General features: G+C 46.5%; 1 protein-coding gene across 14 annotated transcripts in view; it reads right to left on the bottom strand.

Annotated features, from left to right (window-relative positions):
• Positions 1–22203, bottom strand: part of CSN1b (COP9 signalosome subunit 1b) — a 66030-nt gene extending 43827 nt beyond the window's left edge. For 3 of the 14 annotated variants that reach the window (XM_077634525.1, XM_077634522.1, XM_077634524.1), the window contains exons 1-12: positions 22009–22191; positions 21310–21405; positions 20085–20266; positions 19060–19233; positions 16434–16569; positions 12152–12229; positions 8562–8702; positions 6534–6628; positions 4971–5076; positions 4247–4327; positions 1945–2082; positions 253–339 (exon numbers count right to left, since the gene is read on the bottom strand). In XM_077634525.1, the coding sequence (XP_077490651.1) occupies positions 253–339; positions 1945–2082; positions 4247–4327; positions 4971–5076; positions 6534–6628; positions 8562–8702; positions 12152–12229; positions 16434–16569; positions 19060–19233; positions 20085–20266; positions 21310–21405; positions 22009–22047 (1353 nt within the window). In that variant the 5' untranslated portion in view covers positions 22048–22191. Of the gene's footprint in view, positions 1–252; positions 340–1944; positions 2083–4246; positions 4328–4970; positions 5077–6533; positions 6629–8561; positions 8703–12151; positions 12230–16433; positions 16570–19059; positions 19234–20084; positions 20267–21309; positions 21406–21595; positions 21777–22008 lie in introns of those variants that run through there. The other 11 variants (XM_077634526.1, XM_077634529.1, XR_013307999.1 and 8 more) reach the window with 10 other exon arrangements.
• Between the last annotated feature and the right edge of the window lie 412 nt (positions 22204–22615).

Genomic DNA, 22615 nt, shown 5'->3' with positions numbered 1-22615 from the left:
CCAGATGTTCATGTCTTGAAACAGGTTCCAACAAAAAACCCCGTTGCCACATTGGCCAAGAGAAATGAATGTGCGTAAAAAGACGTAACTGCCGTGTAGGTAAGTGCGCACTACAGATCAGTCTCAGATCCTTCACCTGTTTGTGGACCATAGCGCTGGGCAGAAAACAGTGATAGGCTTTCTCTATCAGCAACCCAATTGAGCAAGCACAACCAAACAGTCCAATACGGAAGGCAAGAAGAGCGCCCTTACAGCAGTCCTGCGCTTGTAGTCCTTCCCCATGGCAAGTGCCCGTTCAAAGGTTGTACTCCTCTGGTCAATATCCTTGGCGTAAAGTATCTGTCAAACGGCATCAGCAAGAATCAATAAATAATCGAACCAACGTAAAGCTGTGGCAGTGCCGAAACAAGCACAGCCAGCAACTGCAGAACAAGGCATTGACAGCACAAACATTTGCTCGACTGCAGTAAAGGCAACAGCAATAAAGAAGCCATCCGTTTCCATGAAATAAATCTTCAATAAAAAAAGGTTTCCATGAGCCTTCAAACATATTACGCGTGACAGCACAAACAAGTGGCTTGAACAGCAGCATGACAATCAGCAGAACAGCTCGTGTCAACACTGACTACACTGCTCTAATATCGCTTCAGTCGAATCTCATTGCAACAAAATTCACAGGACGCACAAAAAATTTTGCTGAAGTGGAACCTTCGGTGCTGTGAAATCGGGCCAGAACACTGACAGACACTGAATATTTCAAGAACAACGATTATTTTCCAAGTCCGCCAGCTTTGGTCTTTTGCCGTTTTGAAAGCAGCACTGAGGCGTGATTTCTGTGGAACGCCGAAAAACAGTGCGCGAACTCGCGTAATTAAAGTGCCCACTACATTTCCTTTCACACGCGTTACAGAAGCACCCCTGCTTTTGTCCTGCGAGAATTCGTACTGAAACCGCGCTGCTTGTTGCCTGGTGGCATCTTGGCCTGGACTAGGTGCATGCGTTGCATAGGAGTCACATGCACTTTGAAATTGGTGCTTTAGATGATGCGCCAAAAATGCAGCTGCTCAGACTCATCGAAGACATCTTGCAATGCGCGTTACGAACATACCGGCAGTGGCGTTCTGTTGAAATTATGCCTAGAATCACCATCACGCTACCATTTACACAACAGTGCCTGTACTAGATCAGTGCCCCTGTTCATCAGAATGAAAAAAAAAATATCACGTCACCATGGTGCTCGCCTGCAACGCAAAAGCGAGACGAGTGCACCGTAGCCAGCTTGAGGCTTCTTGCAAGGATGTGCCGACAACCGGCACGCCGAGCGACAGCGGATTGTTCCACGCCGCTCGCTCAGTGTCGCCAGGTCTAACGTGCTACTCACTTTACAAGACACAGAACTCTATCCCAGATCTCCTGAACTCGAAGCTTCTTCATTATTCCTACCCCCCACTGAAGGCCGTTTATGGTATCCGTAAAACACTTATCGGTCAGCTTCTGCATTCTCATCAGACCTTCAGATGCTCTGTGGCCTGTGTCACATAGGATGGGATCTGTTACACAGCTCAGCATAAACTTCTTCCAATAGCAGCTTTCTAAGCAGGAAAAAAAAAAAAATAAGACCCCATCCAGCAGCTAAGCTCGAGTAAAAGGTTTAAAGGCACCCAACAAGGATCAACGAACACCCTGGACCCAAGGTCGTGGCATGTGCTGCTATAGAATCACTGCCGTTTAGCTAAAACTGCAGCGGGATTGAAGGCACAGCTAGCCGATGGCTAGAAGCACTTCCAACGGTATAGCAAATCCAGTTCGTTAATTCTTAACAACACCATGATAGAAAAAGGAGCTTCAGGGATGAAAAAAAAAAGGACGAAAAACAATGCTTCCTAGGCCTTTCTGAAAAGTGGGCGACACTAACACAGTTGCACAACAAGAGCGCAGCAATACCTTGTTGTGGGAGTCTATCCGTGCCTGTATCTGCCCGTCAAGGATCAGCTGCATGAGCTCCTCTTCAAGAGCACCGAGGGTGGTGTTGAATGCCTGAGCCATCTTGGTCATGTCAGCCGAGAGGTAAGGGCTGAAATACTGCATTAGGAAAAACAAAGAAAATTACTTCTGGGAGAAAAGTCAGACCAATGAAAATGATTAACTGCAAATGGAAAGATACACAAAATTGAAGGTGCAAGTTAAAACGAACAGTGAAGCATTATTAATTAAGCTCCAAGAAGATCAAAAATCAATTTAAATAAACTGGCCTTGGAAATAAAGGAAGCCGCTTTTGCGGGCAAATTTTTCCCCAAGGATTGGCATATAGCAGCCAAACCAAGCGTATGTGCGAGTCCACTTATACCGCGCTACTACTGCGTGCTGAGGCCAGGGTGAAGCACACCTGCTTTTAGTGACTCTGTCAGAGACACGCAAGGAAAGAGCTGAACAGAACCCCTCTTCCAAGTGCCTCTTTCCAAAAGAGGTCGAAGTGAAGGCAAGTAAAATTGCAGAAAGATGTGAGTACTTTTCGGAAAACATGCTCTTGATGCTAAATTCCACACTAATTTTAAAAACACGTACAATACCATGAATTCAGTGCCACTGTTTAAAATACTGGTACACAAATTACCATATAAACGTGCGTAAGAGCTGCAGTTTTTTTTTCAGATTCGAAGGCCGCTTTTTGTAAAGCAGCCAATGTGCGCAATGTGCGGAAAAAAATTTTAAAGAAAAAATACACCATTCAGGAAATGAGCTGGTGCTGTACTCTGATGCATACCCATCCCACAAAAAGTCGCGCAGAAGGTCCGTTGTCAACGCGTAGCCGTTTTTCCGCACTTCCATCACATAGCAGAGCAGCTCTTCTTCCGGTTCGGGAAACTTGCACGGCTTGCCTCGGAAAGCGCACTTTTTGCAGCTTGTGTTCCTCAATGCATCATTTCGGTTGCACCATCATCGGACGGACTTCTCGTCCACGTCAGATTTCCTGGCCACCGCACGCCTGCCGCGTTCGAGCATAAACTCCCAGCTGTGTAGCTGTTAAGGTGCTTGCCCATCGTGCTAAAATTGCAACGCTCGGCGGCAGCGCACGAAAGCCGCAGCTAGAGTTAACTACCACGCTAACAACAATTCCTGCGCCTTTGACAGCCACAAAAAGCTGGAGCTGGTGATACTGATGCCGGTAGGGATAGCGGGAGCTAGCAGCGGGGAAAAAGATGATGATGATCCGTGGCCTTGGGCGCCATCCGAGGACAGCACCCGTTCCCGCATGTACGTTCCCGCATGGGTTGTGGAAAGTTTGAGTGCGGCCCCTAGATGGATCTCTTTTTTTTTTTTTAATATTTGCTTCGGGAAAACAGGGTGCAGCCCGTACCAGTTGTGGCCCTTGCAGGCATTTATATGGTATGAACCTCGACAGAGTGGTAGAGAAATGGCTTCGCTTTCCAAAAATGCCTATCAGTTTCTAATGGTTACACGTCTCCCATTTCCAGAAATCTATCCATTTTGTTTCGTTTCCTTCTGTGCATTTTTGCTTCACTCCAAACATTCATGGTACCCTACGAAAACATCAGTTGTGTACTTTCCAGACTGAAAACATCAATTTCCTAGCATAAACATTCAACACCACGAAACTCGGGTAAGACAGGTACATAGTACTGGCTGGCATTCCTTGCTATTTTTTTTGTCACTTGTTAATCTGGCACCCAGAGAAATGACAAGCCATGGGGGGTGGGGAAATGCAAAAAATGCCTACATGCTGAGATATCAGTGCACATCAAAGAGCCCTCAGTGGGTGCTTTAAATTAATCTGAAGACCTCCCACAAGCAGGCCACACAGTCCACTCTCTGAACAAGAATACACCTACTCAAGCAACACAGAACATCGGCCCAATATTGGAAATGTGTTGCAAAAGACCAGGCCTACAAAGGACCAGCTTTTGCCAAAATCTCTCCAATATTGGGTCAATGCCCTGTGCTGGTAGGGATGTAGTATATGGCAGTAAAAAGGGAGTAAGCTCTCTTCTAGTACAGAGGACATGTTACTCCATTTAAGCCCTTTCTGTTTAGAGTGCACTGCTTCACTATGGCGTATAAAAATTCAATCAATTAAAAATGCCAAGACAATGTGGAAGAAGGACCAAAAGATCTAAGACTATTCAATGAAGAGGAGAGACCCATTTAGTCTTAACGAAGAAAAAAAAAATATAGGGCACGATCTTATGCCCAATGATAAGAATCGTGCAGGCCAACATTAGCTGACCTGTATGAGGGCCCTGTTCCGGATCTGTGTGTAGAGCGTGTTTACGTGGGAGGCCAGGTAGAGGTCCAGCAGAAGGTTGTCCTGCAAACGAGGCGAGACACCGTGTAAGTTAAGGCACAACCGCATCAACACCCCATGGGTCACTGCCACTGTTCAATAAAAGAAATAATTCGTTTCGACAACAAGCAACATGACTGCAGTGATGGTCTGGTGCTGCAGCATCCACCTTGTACATGCGAAGTGCAAGGTTCAAATTCCAATACTGCCATGAACACTAGGAACACAAATTCGACTGCACTGCTGTTCCCAGAAAACTGAACCACACTGCTGGCATGCGCTGGACACATTAAGAACACAAGATCAGATGAAGATCAAAGGGTTATGTTCCACTCCAGCATACTCATACAGATCATAGATCATCAGCATGCATGCATCCCAAAAAGAACAAGAAAACAGGGCAAATTAAATTAATAATGACCAGCTGTACAGTGAAAAAGTCTGTCACACGCAATTATGGTATCATTACGGTATGAAGAAAAGGGGGGCTTGGGTTGAAACAGGCACGCATATACCAAGTGCTTGGGGAAGCCACAAAGCCCTCCATGGAAGTGAGGGGCTTCACAGAACAAAGTTTGAGAACCCCTGCTTTTGGCTATTTATCTCACATCAGCAAAACTATACAAACTACCTCTGACCAACATGCGATTAATTATCACCGACTCACTTTGATCTCGTTGAGCAGTGTGAGACAGGTGGCATACTTCGAGTCGTAGAACTTGAAGATTATGTCCCTCAGCTGTGGCTCCAACTCAAGGAAAAGCTTGAAGGAGCTGAGAGAGCAGACACGAGGTATCACACAAACAGAACCAACACAAAACCGCCGATATAAAACCAGTGACACAGGCAGGTAATACATGTTAGGTGTTAATCACTTCCCTCTGACCAAATCAATAAAACAATTAAGGACTAAGTTGGTTAAGGTTTGAACAATGAATATGCCCCTGCTACTGCAATGCATACGAGAATCGCATTCAAAGTTGCGCTCAAAGAATGCTTCAAGCTTGTGCGGCCTCGATGCAACAGGCAGGCATTTGGCTTTTGGCTTTTAAGGAGTTTAATGCCCTAAAGTGGCTCAGGCTATAAGTGGAGGGCTTTGGATAATTTCGACTGCCTGGTGTTCTTTAACGTGCACTGACATCGCACAGTACACGGGCCTCTAGCATTTCCCTGCATCGAAATGCGACTGCCGCAGACGAAATTGAATCTGCGTCTTTCGAGTCAGCAGCGTAGCATCATAACCACTGAGCCACTGCAATGGCAGCAATAAGCAGACATAATACCTTCATGAACATTCTGAATGACTCAAAAGTGCCCTTTTGGCCGAATTCTCAGAACACCTAGGGCTAGCCTTCATCACTTCACTGTTTACATTTCGTCGGTCTCAGCAGATGACATAAAGAAGCGAATGAGAGAGGAACTAGGTACACACTGAAAATTCTATGTATCGCAGTGATATAGAGTAAGATAGTACAATGCACCACCTGTTCAGCATGTCTCTTCTCACTAAGACGCAAGAAAAGAAAACATTAACACGGCAATTCACCTTAACAGATGTGTGAGATATGCTGGACAACTCCAAGCTCCATCCTAAAAGTTGACCTCTTTGACAGGTGCAAGTAGCACACAAAAGCGTTATGGGGAAGCTTGGACAAAGCACTGCATGAAAGCAGCCCAAATTAGGCTCCTTGCTTCTGTACAGTTCTGAGTACCTGTACGACTGCAAACTAAAGGGCATCAACTGCGGTCACTCTGTGGCCGTTTTTTCTACTTCTTTCCCATCCTATTCAGTTCAGACACTATTCACAGCGCTCTAAAACAACAAAATCATATTGGAAATCCTTCTACCTTAACAGTAGTACACCCAGCATTTTAGTGACGACCGCAAGACATTATTTGGCAACCCGAGGAGAATGAATGTTCCGCTGGACGGCATCTCTCGCGTACGGTCCCCTGAGGGCTCCCAAACTGAGCGGCGATCAGTGTCAAAAACACTCTTGGAAGTTTTTAGATGACACTGGCCTTGTGGAAAATTAGTAGAGAACAATCACTCAAATCAGTGACTCAAACGAAGCAACTGCCGACTGGCCACTCTAATGCCAGTCCCGCCTGTGTATTACCATTACCACCACCACCACCAACCCCCAGACAGAGTAAAATGGCCACAGCAATCAAAGCCAGGACAAGTCAAACCAAGAAAAAAAAAAAGCAGCCAGACAATGTTGCCCACCTGCTGGAGATGACGTTGCGCAGCAACTCTTGGCGATCAAATGAAGCCAGCGCGCAGAGTCCACCGTACATGGCAACATTGTTCGGGGACAGCATCTAAAATACAAGCAAGGAGAGAATGAGGTGAACACTAAATTACTCAGTAAGCTCAGAGCAATGCATCAATCCGTTGCAATTACTCCATTTATTTCAGGTCCTTGCCTAAAAAAAAAAGAGGCTAAAGACAGTCTAATGCAGCCGGACTGAGCCTTGGTCCTCGCAGCGCATCAGGTAAGATTTGGAAAGGAATCATGACTACACCTGCTATGCCATGAAACAAATAATGAAAGAATCGCAAGAGATTTTCCTCCGCAATAATTTCCATGCACCCGAACATTATGGATGTTGTTACAGTCAAATCCCGCTTCAATAAAATTCACAGGACCCGCAAAAAACTTCGTTGAAGCGGAAGCTTCGTTGCCGTGAAATCGAGCCAGAACATTGACAGATTGGACCAGATAGTTCAAGAATGCTCATTTTACAAAAATTTGTCAGTTTTGGTCTTTCGCCGATTCAAAATGGGTGTTGTGGCGATTTTCTTCGCACTCTGAAAATCTAAGAATCGTGTAATAAATGCACTCGATACATCTTCTATCAAAACCAACAATATTTTTCCCGCACCAGTTTTAAAGGAGCCCTTGCTTTCGTTGTGCGAAAACCCGTACTTAGACCGCGCTGCCAGGAGGCATTTCGGCATGGACTATGAGCGCGTGCGCCTGCGTCACTGCGCGCTGAGTAGAGGTTTCTCGCACCGCTCAAAGCCAATGCAAGCGAGTCCATGTGGCCGAGAGAGAAAGAAGATAAGAGGAAGGGGGAGAAAATGGAGGGATAGCATTGTGGCTGTGGTCGCTTAATTGTTTTTGCTCTAACTAAGCCTGTCAGGTCCTGATCTCGCAGGTAACCAAGCAGCCACAGCACCTCCTTTCACTGAATGTTTCAACTAACGCATAGCCTCGTTTAGCCAGTAATTTCTTGCATCCCTAAACCTCCTTCCACAGATGCCACACCTGTGATTCCATTTTCAAATAAGGAATTGAACAAGTTTTCCACTGCTGGGTCTCAGGAGGTTATGCAGCAGCATGCAGCCAGGCAAGGGTTTTTACAATGCAGGAACTGTGCAGCAAAGTACCGTAAAGACCGGAATATAGGTCGAACTTTTTTTCAAAAAACCATGGTGAAAAGTCGACCCCTGTCTTATATACCAGTCATTGGCGGAAAAAATACGGAAGTCTTGCAACAATGGGTGGCTGAAGTCAACAGCCTCCATCACCATCGCCATCAGCAGCAGTGCCGCCATTTTGCGTTTCAGAAGATGCAAAGCGGAAGCTAACGGCAATTTACCGTCGCCTTCAAGAAAAACACGATTGAGTACGAGGAAGCTCACGGGAACCTGGCGGCACAGCGCGAATTTGGAGTATCCGAAAAGAGCATTCAGTACTGGCAGAAGCAGAAGCTGCGCATTACAACTTGCAGCAACCAGAAGAAAACATCGTTTCGTGGGTGGACCGCAGTGTATCGAGAATTGGAAGGAAAGGTTGCGCTGCGTGCAAGATCGCTGCAATTGCCGAATGCATCTGTGTGAAAGCGGTAGAAATCGCACGTGCCTCTAGACTCACGAGGGCACAATTCAAAGGCTCGCCATCCTGGGTGCGGCGATTCATGAAGAGGAGGACTTTGCTCTACGGCGCCGCACTTGCGTGTGCCAGAAACAAACACGCGGGTCGATGGGTGCGCTATATTGTTAAAAAATTTGCCGGGTGTACATGCAAGCAGCGTTTAAATGAAATAAAATACTGCCACCATTGTGCAATCTCTCGAGTCGCATTTGTTTCAAAGTAAGGATGTCTTTCGGTACTTTTCCCATTGAAAAAGATCTTTTTCATTTTTGGAATTGGTTAGAATTGGTTAGTATTCCGGTCCGACCTATAGTCCGGTTTTTACGGTAAGCGTCAGAGTCGCCTTCATTGAGCATACAGATCTGAAGACTCACGTCGGGGAAGTCGCAGTGGTCGAAGCTGGCCTGCAGAAAATTCTTGGCTGCCGACTTGTACTTTTTGGTGGCGAGCTCAGCCAGACCAGCGGCGCACCGCAGCTTGGTCACAATGCTTTGGTGCGTGTCCTTGGCGTGGCCCTTAAAAGGGGGAAAGCACACAGGAAGGGTGAATGACTTACAGGTAGAGTTCGTTTAAAGGTGCACCGAAGAGAATTGAAATATTTGTTCTCAGTAGAAATGGACAGCTTGGGATGTTTGTTCAGCAAAAGATGCACTTAGCACTTGTAGTGGCCGCATAGCCGACGACGACAGCTCATGTTGGTGCAAACACGTGAGTGCTGGTTTCGTCGAATGCTGTGCGGACAGCATATTATTACTGAAAAAATTTGATTTTTTTTTTTTGCCTGGTACTCGACTGAAACTTGTGACACCAGGACCGAGGGAGACTCTCTGATCGTCGTTTGGAATTAACTGCAATCAACCTAGTCTTACAGCGTGCGTGTGAAAACGGCCAATGGTTGCAGTACCTGTACATTTCACCTTTCAGCATTTTCTAGCTCAAAAAAGAGGTCCCTTTCAGGCAAAAGTAGTGTCTTTTGTCATCAAAATGTTGCAATTAATCAGTCAATCGACACAGACCAACTCCAACTTGCCCTTAGTGGCCCTTTATGATGGTGGGTCTGAGCATCTTGTCATAAGTTCAGCTGAACAGCAGCTGAGATGATGCCAGGCTGTACAACACAGCACATAAGAGCCTCGAGTGAATCACTACTGAGCTGCGGACTTGGACGAGCCAGCGGACCAGCGGACTTGGACGAGCCAGGCTCGACATAAGTCGACTGTCATTTCTGGCTCATGATGAGTCCAGCTTGTCATGTTTTCTGTCACTCTGTGTGCGGCTTAAGGTGAGTAGGTATTGTCCAAATCATTTTTTTGGCTTGCCAACAGATGGCAGTGCAGCTATTATAAATGGCCATTTTAGTAACATTTTCTAACCAAAGAAATGCGTCCGTTAGGGGGTTATTGACAAGAAGCTTGCAAGAAAATACTTAACTATTAAGCACCGCAAAAAAAAAAAAAACTTCAGAAGTCTTACACACAACAACATGTAGTCAAAACTTTCAGTTCTCTAGGTTTTCACCTTTTCTGCAAAAAATGATCTTGCAACCGAGCTAATTATGCTTACAACTCGATGCTCCTAAAGAAAGCTACCGTTCGAGCTGAAGTGCAGAATGTGCCTCAATTCACTTACTTTTGGTGTGTGCTAAGCTGTCCGATTACATTCCAGCTTTTCTTTTATACTCTAGCTCTATTTTTTTGGACCATTTCTTTTTTCATAACAGCAACCACAGCAACCCACTGGCTATGGGTTGCCAGCTGGTGTGGCATGGCTAGACTTCAGTACTGACAAATGTGCACAAGTTCGATGGTTAGCATTAGCTGGCTTTTTTTTCTGTTGAACAGCAAAGCTTCTCACAGAATTCGATGAAACAGTTCATGATAAAAAGAGTCATTAGACACCTGTGCCATGGCCGATGGTGAAATCAATCCCACATTCTGCTTTTTCTACAGGTGACATAGCCAAGTACATTGGTAAACTACCTGCTCCAATCGCTGATCACGTTCTGTGTGCTACTCTCTCCTTAGGCTTGTGATGCTATGAAGTCTCCACATACGGTAAAACCTCCTTAATTCGAAGTCATTAGAATCACAAAAAATAATCGAATCAATCGGGTTTTCAAATTAACCGACCACAGCAAAAAAAATGGGACCCAGGCAAAAAGCTTCGCTGCAGCAATGCACTGCTTTTACTCGGCGAACTTTGCAAATATTGTATATTGCTGCGTGTCACGCAAAAGTCGACCATCCAGCTCGTAGCCCTTACTGCCCAAAAAGAAAGTTGGCTCCAGAATAAGTCAACACATACCCCCCTCCCCCTGTGCTTCGTCCTGCCTCCGCATTTCGCTTTCTTGTTTCCCACAGGATGGCATCGAGGCGCGTGCGCAACTCAAAGCAACAAACGCGTAATGATGCAATCACAAGAAGGACAGCAGTCTGAAGCCAATGGAGATCAAAGTGAAAAAGCGGCGTTCCACTCTGCCTCCGCACTCATGTACGGGTCGACTGACTAGCGGCAACCTGAACTATCAAACTGCAAAGGGTCCTTCCTGTAGTTTCGGATTCGAGCATGACTGGAACGCGCTGGAGAAAGTCAGAATCAGAAATCAGCCTTTGCTTTACTTACCCCTCGTCTAAGGAAGCGACCCCCAGCGCGAACAAGCTAGGTTAAAAAGGCGTGCAATTTGAAGTATCTTTGCCGGAACAGATCTGCATACGAACGATTTTTTTTTTATGCATGGAGCCCTATGCATCCTGCCAGAAACTGACGGCTGGGGCGTGCACTACCTAGCGCTCGTTCTAAACTACCTTAGACCCCAGTTGGCTCTGCAAACAGATTGAGCCCCAATATTAGGATGGTCGTTTTTTTGAAGAAAGGTCGACCTAACCCTCTATCTGCGGCACACCACTCAAGGGAACAGCGCAGGCCAGTATGGCGCACAATCAACCCGTTGTGGGCACGTAGCAAGAATGGTCATGTCACAGTGTCGCTATTAGGCATGTTAAGGGTGGGAGGTGCTTCGATGCTAGCACCTCCAATTCGGCCGTGCCTTGACAAAATGCCGAGAGCCTGCTACTCTGAAACCGGAATCCGCAGCTGTGCTGCAGTGAAGCACGTCTTCTCTGCAGCCGCATGCTTCAGCGGTCCGCAATCTATACCAGATAGGTTTTTGAGCTGGGAGTATTGGAGCAGGGGTGCTTCGCCTATCAAACATCGGCATTGCCCTGCAGCGCCACCTTGCAGCTATGGGTTTGCTTCACCAGTTTGCGGTGCAATCAGGATCAGACATCCTCGCATAGCACCCAAGATCTTCGAATTGACTGGGCTGGAGCATGCCGTCGGTTTGAATTATGTGGTCCAATTTACGTAAGAAATTACGGGACTGCAGAAATTCTTTGAATTATCTGGGATTTCGAATTACAGAAGTTTTACTGTACACATGTACGGCCAGGAGCAACACAGATCAGCGTTTTGTAAACTACATCACCCATAAACACAAAAATGAAAACCCACGAAAGTAGCACAGACAGGCAAACCTGAAGTTTAACTAGCAAAGCTCCACACTTCAAGCATGGAGATTATGAGTTCGACTCCCAGCACTGACATGCGGGCTTTTGTTATTTCTTCCTTTGTGTTTCAGCATGTTAAACTCAGTCACCAACCCATCTTTTGGACTGACAAGGATAGGAAAACAGTCTAAACGGTCAAGCAGTGCTAGAAAGCGTGCCCTTCTAACAACTGTGGCATTTTGGATGGTGCACGAGGCTGTCTCAATAATTCTTTTCAGCCAAAAAACTCAATCACTGGCTGCACTTCCACAAGTAGCCATGGTCATCTGTCCATTACATCTGAAGGTACAAAATGAACATGCCAAAAGTCTCAAAATGACTTCTTTTCCTTTTCCTTCTTGAGTTTCTGCCATTTCTATTATAAAACACTATTTTTACTATCAGGAAGGTACAAACACCTCTGCGAACTCTGGGGTAGCCTCCGCCTTGTTGACGTATGTCAGGACGTGGGACCAGTTCTGCAAGTAGATGCTGACCTGGGGAGAAAGAAAAAGAAAAAAAAGGCTGCTCAAGACAAACAGCTGCCACACAGTGTGTTGACACTGTGGCAGATGCAAACCTGGCAAATTTGCTCTTCTCAGTACTGTTTTATACTCGAGGATTGAAGCCTAGCTAGAATGCCAACTTCGTCAGCACAAGACGTCCAACCCACTCGAGGCAAACTCAAATTTGGGGTCTTCAGCAAAAAGGAAGGTGCTCCTAAATGCCATTCAGCAACATCTCTCATTGGTATCCTCATAACAAATTTATAAGCACTGCGATAAGCTATAACTGAAGTGCGTTCCAGGCTTTCAGACTTTGTGGCTTGCTTCCACTTACCCCCACAACTCTAAGCTTAATCCTGGCTGCAACAACAAAGGACCAAGCGTAAGTTGTTTCTACAGTGAAACGCCATTATTCCTAACAAAGTTGTTTCGAAGTTCCCGTTTATTTGAACCGACCCACTCTTCTCATCAACAACAGGTGTACTAAAGGCTCCCCTAAACTCCGACCCTCAATAATTTGAATTATTTCCCTTCAAGGCAAACTAATCTGCCTCAGTAGTTCCGTGGCTTCGGAATTTGCCTGCTGAGCCCAGGGCCACGAGATCGAATCACCGCCGAAATGCAGTGACGCCCGTGTGGCTGTGCTATATCTGTGCATGTTAAATAAACCCAGGTGATAGAGACTAATCCGAAGCCATCCACTATTTCACCCCTAACAGACCATGTGCTTCTCCAGGATGTTAAACCAACAAACTCGTTTTGCTTTGTCGACTCTAAGAACTCGTTTTGGTTTGTCGACTCTATAAGCTCTTTTTGGTTTGTCGACTCTACAAACTCGTTTTGGTTTGTCGACTCTACCCCACAATTTTGAGGGCAATCACTCAAAGCATACCTTGTTTATCACAGAGTCAGATGATTATAAAGTTGTTATTCACTATCAACAAAACTGTGTTCTCAACACACACAGTCCTCCCGTTTGAACTACTAGATGACAATGCACGAGCTGTTCTCCTGGGTTTCAGATTATGGGACCTGTGCCCTTGCATTGCTTATCTCGCATCACCATGCCTGTGGAAAAGGAATGAGGCACTGTTCTTGCGCACAGCCCAAAAAAACATTCCTGACAACTCCACGGCTTGAAGCAGACTGGTAAGCCCTAAAACTTTGGCAAAAATAATAAAACAGACTGCCACGGAGGTCAAGGAAAGTTTCTGAATGCCCCTGCACGGACATGCATCTTCTAACAATTTCATAACCAAGCACAAACATGACTTTCCAAGCTTCAGCATGGCAGCTAGCGCTTCACTTGCAATATTTAATTAATTCTACTGGAGCCATTTCACACTCCAAAACTAGGTCCCAGCTACAGGGCATGCTGTAGTGGCGGGCTGTTGACCAAGTCTGACCAGCTGGTGCTTTTTTGACAGCAATCAAAATCTGAGTATACAGTTTTTTTTTTTTTAATGCGCATGTCAAGAGGTGCCCAACATAACCAATGAAACTTTCCAGTTCGTCATCATCATGCAGAGCAAATAAACTAGAATTGATCCAGGATATATCGAACTCTTAGGGGATTGCAAAAAAGTTCGATATATCGATAATTTGAAATATAAAATACGCCCATTAGATGCTTATTTCAAAACTGCGCACATCACGGACTATTTCCCCGGGATCATAACAAGTGGGAACTTGCAGATTTGCTGCTCCAAAGTCCACAAAAAACGAAAGCACAGCTCCACGACCACCGCACTTTATTTCGCCAAAAAAGAGTCCGTGAGGTTAGCTTTCCTCTTCTTCTGCACTATGAAGTTCATTAAGCTGTCCTCAAGCTTGTTGATGGTAACCAAATGAGAAAGTCCAGTGCCTTCCATTGCGCCACAACAGCAATGAATGACGCAGAATGCGGATGCAAGTTCAGCCGCAGTGTATGGCGGCTGAGTCTCTTCGCCTGAATCTTCGCCACTGCCCTAATCTGCTTCCTCGGTATCTATGATGTCAGCCACAATCTCAGCATCAGCACGATCCGCGAGGGTTTGCACGTCGTCGTCAGCACTGACAAAATCTTGTGCTGTTACGCCATCTGGGACGGCGCCTGCGAGCGCTCACAGCTCACGAAACTCACTGTCCAGGCATCCAGCGCCATCAGCTTCTGTGTCTAGACACCCGTCATCTGAAGCCACCACAAACCCTGCTTTGCGGAAGCAGTTCACGTACATGGCGACCAACGACTTTTGTAGCGATAGCTACATTACGGTAGCATTTCACGTGGTGCGGAGTAGCTGCCGGCAGCACGGTGCCGTGGCTGATCAGGTGGTTGGTTGCGTGACCAAGCTCCGCCAGCTGTCGCTATCGCATCACTCCAGGTTTAACCAGAGCTAAACCACCGCCAATTTTTTTCTCGCCGGCCTCCACCCGTCGAATGATGTCCGCCTTTGTTGCCAAGTCCAAATTCTTGCGTTTTTTCACGTTCATGGCTCCCGAACACGCAAATAAAGCAAAAAGAAAATGCACGGCACCTCTAAAGTCACAAGCAAGCTCACATTGGCTTTGCAAGCAAAGCGAAAAGAGTGGCCACCGCACCATACCACACCAGTCACATGCCCAAGCAGCATCGACAGCAGTGACAGCCAAAATGGCCAAAACGCTGGTGACAGCTAGCTGACGTCGCTTGTTATGGCTGCACCAGCGGAGTCAGCCAACCAGCATGCACAAATCAGGCACCTGCAGTCAGCGCGGTTTCCCTCTTCCCAGCCACTTGCATGGCCCTATGGCCATTCCCATATCCGTTCACACCCCACAAAGTTCTCATTACGTGACCCTTGCTTATGCAGCTCCGCACGAAAGTGTCCAAGGCCAGCGACATGCTCGATATGCGATTTCGGGAAGATTGTGACTTCTTTAGGAGAAGCCCATTTGCAGGGGTGCGCAGTGATGGCCAAAGCCCACTTCCAGGGTGGGGCATATTGGGAGAAGCGCACTTGCGGTGGCGTGGCGTGGCACGGAGTTCGATATATCAAATATGGGATGCACGGAAGTTTGACAAACACAAACAAATCTGCAATACTTTTGCATGGGATTCCTAAGGATATTTTACAACTGTTCGATATAGGCAATAATTCGATATATCTGGGATCGACTCTATATACCATCAGCAGAACAAATATATTTCAAATACTGAGCCTCAGGTGGTCAACATTGATCAGGAGCCCTGCACTACACAGCATGCCTCATGATCCACAGAGTTTCCTTTGGAATAGGTTATCAATTATTTAATATTTATAACTGAAAAACAAATTAATCACAAAAAGCTACTCAGGGTTATAGTATGTGGACCTCAAAAACTTGACATAAAGCAGTTCCTTTACATGTCATTTTGACTGTTACCTCATTATGATCATATCGCATACTAATGACAGTCGGTGGTCAATTGGAGTGACAAAGCGGATACCAACCGAGGGAAAGAAAAATGCAACTGAGACCGAGGTTGGCTGATGATAATGAAAAGACACCAGGCTGACATAAAGACCAATTACAAAAATTTCTGTACTTTGCGTACCTCAGTACTTCATTTATCTCAAAATTTTCCAGTTTTCATGACTTCAATTTACTGAGGGCTAAGTGTACTATACTGTTATGCAACAAACCGGTGTAACGGACATTGCCAACAAGTGCAGCAGCAGTGCAGTAGAGGCATATGTGCTATGAAAGTAAACAGCTACCTTTTTTGTTCTAATGAGCTTGCGTAACAAGTTATACCATTCTCTTCTGAAACTCCTGGTCATTGAGGGACAACATAAACACAGCGAGAGACAACAAAAATCTGAAACCCTGCTTATAAAGGCCTCTCATATAACAAATAAAAACCTCCCTCCAGGCCGCCGCAGTGGCTCAGTGGTTATGGTTCTCAGCTGCTGGTATCAAACCCGCGAAGATGCGGGTTTGATCCCAGCAGCGGCGGTCGCATTTCGATGGAGGTGAAATGTTCTAGACCTGTGTACAGTGCAAAGTCAGTGCATGGTAAAGAACCCCAGGTGGTCAAAATTATCGGAGCCCTCCGCTACAGTGTCCCTTATAGCTTGAGTCGCTTCGGCATGTTAAACCACGTTAGACCAAACCACCCTCTCCAGTACTTGTCTGTTATTAAGGAGTTCAACTGTATTCTCATGGCGGTACAACTAGCAATCGATACACATACCTTGATGACGTTGAGGCACATGTTGACGACATGCCGGCTACTGGTGCAGTAGTCACGTGCCCTGGAGAAGCACTTGAGGGCATTGTTGAGGTCTCCGCAGTCGAGGTAATGATCACCCAAATCATCATGGCCACGCCTGAAAGGGCAGGTGTGTTCACAGAGCTGTCGTCGGGCTTTCATCGCATGCCAGCGTTACAAAATTACTACACTGTAACACAAGCTATGCATACAACTGTAACAACATCCTTTGGCAAAGAGGAAACAAATGGAAGGAAATTTATTCTCTGCAGCCTTCCATTACCACCCCAGAATGCATGACATCCTTGACTGCAGCGACTTGTGTTGCCATGACTTCAGTTCTTTCCTCAGTCATGCATCAGTATAAATGCATGTAAGGGCCACACTTAGCGGCATTTAATCTACACTGAACAGTCTTCAGTTGCCAAGCCTTCAGACTCCCAAGCCGGTGCTGTGCTCCAGTGCACACTCATCCCAAAAGAAGTCGTCTTCAATGCCGTCCTAACTGTTCGAGATCTCAGTCACCTGGACAATGCGGGATAAAATGTTTCTAGACACAGAGTTCCACAAAGACAAGATCCATCCAAGCGCAGTCACTTTCGCACGCTTGCAGTGTTCAAGAGCAAACTCTACGACTTTTAATTTAGAGCTAGCCCTGTAGCTATTAGGTACCGTATAAACCACTGTAACAGCCACACCCAGTTTTGCCTAAGGAAATATAACCAATAATAATATCCCTGTAAGGGCCGCACCCAAACTTTCCATGACCCACGCCAGAATAGCCTTCGAAATGCACGTGCCGTGGCCTACGCAATCAGCTCCAGCTGCGAGCAATGTTGCGCTTGATTGCGGAGGCAACGCATGCGCACAGGAGCTTCCAGATGCCGCTTACGGATGGCGCCCAAGGCGGCGGTTTATCACCATCATCAACATTTTCTCCGCCGTGAGCTCCCGCTATCCATATCGGCATCAGTCTCACTAGCTCCATTGTGGCTGTCAAAGGCACGGGAGTTGTGGTAGCATGGTAGTTTGCTGAGCGTTGCAGTTTTAGCACTATAAGGCAAGCCCTTAATAGCCACACAGCTGGGAGTTTGCTCTCGAAGACGGCAAGCGTGCGGCGGGCAGGAAATTCAATGTGGCCAAGAAGTGTGTCCGACGATAGTGCAACCAAAATGATGCACTGAGGAACACAAGCTGCCAAAGGGAGGTTTCGGAGGCAAGCCGTGCAAGTTCCCTGAACTGGAAGAAGAGCTGCTCTGCTAAGTGATGGAAGCGCGGAACAACGGCTACGCGTTGACAGCGGAAATGCTGCGTGACTTCTTGTGAGATGAGCGTGCACCGGAGCACAGCACCAGCTCGGAGTCGGAATACTCCGCGAGTGACGACTGAACATAGAATAAATGCCGTTCCTTCTCTGATAGGTGTGTTCTTATTTAAATTTTTTTTTGTGCATCGCGTGCATGGGCCGCACCCCGAAAATTGGCCCTCAAATCTGGAAAAAAAAGTGCGGCCCTTACACGCGTTTATACGGTACTTGCCCATCGTGATAAGTTCCAACGCTTGGCAGCAGTTCATGAAAAAAAAAAGAATGCAAACAGCGCATCAAAAGTCACAACTCACGTGCAGTTGACAGGGCAAAAAGCTGGTGCTTGTGATACTGATATGAATAGTCGGAGTTCGAAGATAAAAAACGGTGACCTATGGCCTGGCGCCCCATCTACGGGCGGCACCTGGAAGCTCCTATGCGTGCCCATTTCAAAGGATATTCTTGCATGGGTCATTGAAAGGTTGCGTGCAGCCCTTAAAAGAATTTTTTTTAATAAATCCCTTGAAAAAACAGGGCGTGGCCGATACGTGGGTGTTCATCATGTTCTCATCTACACAAAACCTCATTTTAGTAGACTGTTCACCTTGGACATATGTTCACCTTCAAGACGCACAATTATAGGTCCTTCTTTCAGAGCACCCTACTGCTTTGAGCAATTCAAGTCAAACAACCGTGACAACACAGGAGAATCACAGAATTCTCAGTTATTTCTACGTCCCCCCCCCCCCCCTCCTTTCCCTTGAGATATGGCATGTAGATTTGCTGAGGAGTCGCATCATTTTTGGAACATCATGAACAGCATGGCATACAAGCACTTTAGCTCAGGAACACGGCGACTTGATGTCGTATTGGTTTTACGGCACGTAAGCAACTAAGGCTATCATGTGAAACGCTGCCTTGAAACCTCGATTTCTGGTCTAGCCTTATTTTCATACCAAATATACTGCAGTTGCTCTTATCAGACAGTTTTAAGCTACAGAAAGTCATCACAACTGAATTTATTCATTCTTTTGAAGGCCTCTGTTTTCGCAAGCCCTTTGTGCACACGTGTTAGACCGGTGGGACACAGAGTGAAGGAGACAAAGAAGCATTGTTTCTGTAGTGCTCCGCTCTACATTGTCCCTGTGTTGTTTTCACCAGCTACCCACGCCCGACTCCGTTCCCGTTTTGCTCGAACGGCTTACAGTAAAGGCCAGCCTACATTAGTGCAGCTCCTACAGCAACACAGGGACTGTTCATGGCGGCACAGCAGTACAAGAAGAAATTTTGGCTAACTTTTACCTTATGCTCTCTTTGATAGAGTTGCTCTTGTAGTTCTTGAGGTCTGTGTCAAGCTTCTCCAGCTTGAGGGCTGCCTTCTTGCTGCGCGTCTCAATCCACTGGCTGTCCAGGGGAGGCACTGCTCCCGAACCACTGCCGCTGCCGCCAGTCACGTCAGGCAGGTTTGGAGTGCTCCTGCAAGTGAAGAGAGTTGAGAGATAAATGGTTTGTGGGGGGTTTAACGTCCCAAAGCGACTCAGTCTATGAGGGACGCTGTACTGAAGGGCTCCGGAAATTTCGACCCCCTAGGCTTCTTTAAAGGGGCTCTGAAACGCTTTCTGAGGAGCGCACATTAACTCACTTAATCACTGCACTGCGTTGCCATGAAAACCAGAGGAAAATAATACTCTTCTACACGCAGCAGACGACCCACAATCACGCGTCAAAGTTGGCAAGCCCTTCCCCGCGACTTTTTCATGCTCGCATCCTCCTCCGTTCCCCGCATCTGCGCAGACAAGGTGAGAGGTGGCCATTGGTTAGATTCTTGCAGACGTCAGGCCGCTACCGTGGCCGCGGCCAATAAGCCGCTTAGCTTCGGCAGGTCGGGAAGCTCCGCTCCCAGAGGGGGGTCGGCGAAGGAGCGCCTACCTTCCAGCGTGCAAAAAGTGACGAGAAGAGAGGGAAAGGTGCGAAGACGCCGAAATTCAAATTTTAACTACAGATAACTCAGCTTCTACAAAGCGCATTTAAAAAATCCTTGCTGGACACTATTCGAGAAGCGGCGTGCTTCAATATCCCAGGCATGCTGCAACTTTATTAGAGACTTTATTATCGCACAGTACACAGGCCTCGAGCATTTCACCTCCATCAAAATTCGACAGCTGCGGCCGGGATCGAACCCGCGCCTTTCAGGTCAGCAGCCGAGCACCATAACCACTGAGATGGGCGGCATAGTGCCATGGGTCACTGCCAAGGGTCATTCCTTGCAAACGTCACAGTCAGAGCAGTTGCGGCTCTGGATGAGTACCGACTGGAGTTCCACTCACCCCACAGCCTCAGTGAGCTTCTTGTGGATCTCCTGATATTTGCCAATGTTGTAGGTGTTCTGCACGTGGGTCAGCGCCATGCGAAGTGCCTCGACCCGTAGTGATGGGCAGTGATCAGCGATATACAGCAGTCGGTAGAGCCGAGCGAGGCCAGCATAGCTGTTGGCGTGTGCCTCTAAATCCTGCAAGTGATGAACAACACATGTCAGGGAGGCATAATGCTCACCGGTGGTCAGATCACAGCCATAGCGAAAAAGAGTATTGATCTTGAAATACACCTGCTGCTTAGTTTATATGTACTGTCACTCTCAGAAGTTGGTTTATAAGGTTTAACATCTCGACACGACTCAAGCTATGAGGAACATCATTGTGGAAGGCTCAGATAGTTTTAACCACCTGGTGTTCTCGAACGTGCAATGGCATCGCACAGTACACAGGCCTCTAACATTTCGCCTCCATTGAACTGCGACTGCCATGTCTTTCGGATCAGCAGCTGAGCACCATAACCACCGGGCCACCACGACAGCTATTATCAGAAGTATAAACCACTTGAAAAATATGAACACTAGCTTAAGGATACTATGCCACTAGTTTTTACGTTCTCAGATCACAAACAAGCTAGTTGGCCACCGCACACTTCTGCCTTGGTGTGTCACAGGTGTAAGTTAAACTGCGGGGAATTCTAAATGACCTAAGCATGTAGTTAAACTAAAGAAAAGCATTCCGTTTTGCCAACAGACCTTTCTTACCGGATTTGCTAAAGCATCTAGCACAACTCTAAGCCCAAGCAAACAGTCTAAAAGCACAGGGTTTATAATTCCCATAACAGAACAGCCCCAATTAAGCCGCAAGCTGTAATGAAAAAGGCCGAGAACAAAAATGAGGCGACGGGGGTTCAGTTGGTAAATGCTTGCAAGAAGGTATCTAGCAAACAAGGTGCACTGCCGCTTAACAAAGTTTGTGGGGATAAAAGAAACAGTTACACTGCCTTGCAAAAATACTGAATGTCTACAACATAACCAGAGCATTTCGTGTACCGCCGTCCTAGACCAGCATGCAACGACTTCTCGTTTGCATTTATATAAGATGACTCGAACTGTCGCAAGAGGGTGGTGCATCCCCATCTTAACTTTCATGCCTACGTAAATAAAAAGCATTACAGTCGGAGACCGAATCTAAAGTCGCGCTCACTGCCAGCAAACACAGCAGTTCTCAGCCAACTCACCAAGGATGGATTCTCAACGACGTAAGTCTCTTCTTCAGCGGCTTCATTCTCCTCCGGAGGCGCGTCCACTTGCATTGGCTCCACTGAACTCTGCTGCTTTCAGGCGTTCCAGGGAGCATGCAGAAACGCGCATTATGGTCGAGGGTTCTCGTAACACGGCAAAAAGCAAACCTGTCATCCCGCCACTACCTACAGGCTGTACGACCTCGCCAAAGCACACGCTTAAAGGGCCAATAATCAAATAATTACGGGGCGGAAATTTTTCGCGCAACACACTGCACAGTACCTGCTTGAAGGTAGCGATAACCAAACCGTATCCCCTAGCACGTTACGTTAAATAGGACTTTGTAGACACTGTAGAAGCGGATAATAAACACCGTACACTTCAATAAATGTAATTAAATGTAATTAAAGCAGTTCTCATACGAACAGCGGCGAGCGATGAACGAAGACCAGTGTTTGTAATCGCATGAAGGAAGCGGTCAGCTCGCACGCGCCAGTCCGGCGGCTAAAGCATTTAAATCACTCGCTCAAACCTCTCAAGAGCAAATCTAACCGAGGAATAAATTTACGTTACGTTAAAATCAGCTAATACAGAATGATTCTTAGGTGAAATGACATTATATGGGCACTCCTCACAAATTGAGCTCCCAACACTGCACGAGAACTTAAGTCAACCCGATACAAAAAGGTGCTTACCTGGAATAACATCGTTTGTTGAGGAACAGGCTGTGGCATAACGAGCTAAGACCGCTGGACAGTAAGGCTCATCGGTGTTTTGTTGGCGCGGCTCTAAGCAGCTGCAAAAGCAATTCCACCAAGAAATATTTCACACAACAAACTATCCACCGGCCCTCGAAACCTCACCAAATGCCAATGAGCGATCGCAGCGCCAAATGCTACTAGCGGTTGCGACAAAAACTAATAGCTGTCCACCGCAGCAGCACTTCGCAATGTGGTTTGGTTTCGGTTACGGTTTTGTTTACGTTAGAGCATTGTTCACGACTTCGTTGATAAATTAATTCTAAGCATTTGACAGTTACTCTTACAGAGGACTGATAAAACCGCACCTGGCCTGGAGTCATTGTTGTCGCTTCTATTTTTTTCTTCCTGAACGTGTTTTGAAGAATTGCTCTCCGAGTCATGGAATCTTCGTGCGAAGCCCTTGCACAGAATGCATTGGAAAATTGAAGTTATTGCACAACGTATGTTCTGCCAACCGCTTTATGTCTTCATATACACAGTCTATCGTACATGATTCAACGTTGTACCATACGTTCGCTGTTTTTTGCACTGCAGCACGGTT

The sequence above is a fragment of the Amblyomma americanum genome, chromosome 8 (assembly GCF_052857255.1).
Source record: "Amblyomma americanum isolate KBUSLIRL-KWMA chromosome 8, ASM5285725v1, whole genome shotgun sequence".
Classification (NCBI taxonomy): Eukaryota; Metazoa; Arthropoda; class Arachnida; order Ixodida; family Ixodidae; genus Amblyomma; species Amblyomma americanum.
This window is presented reverse-complemented; position numbering and strand designations above follow the sequence as displayed.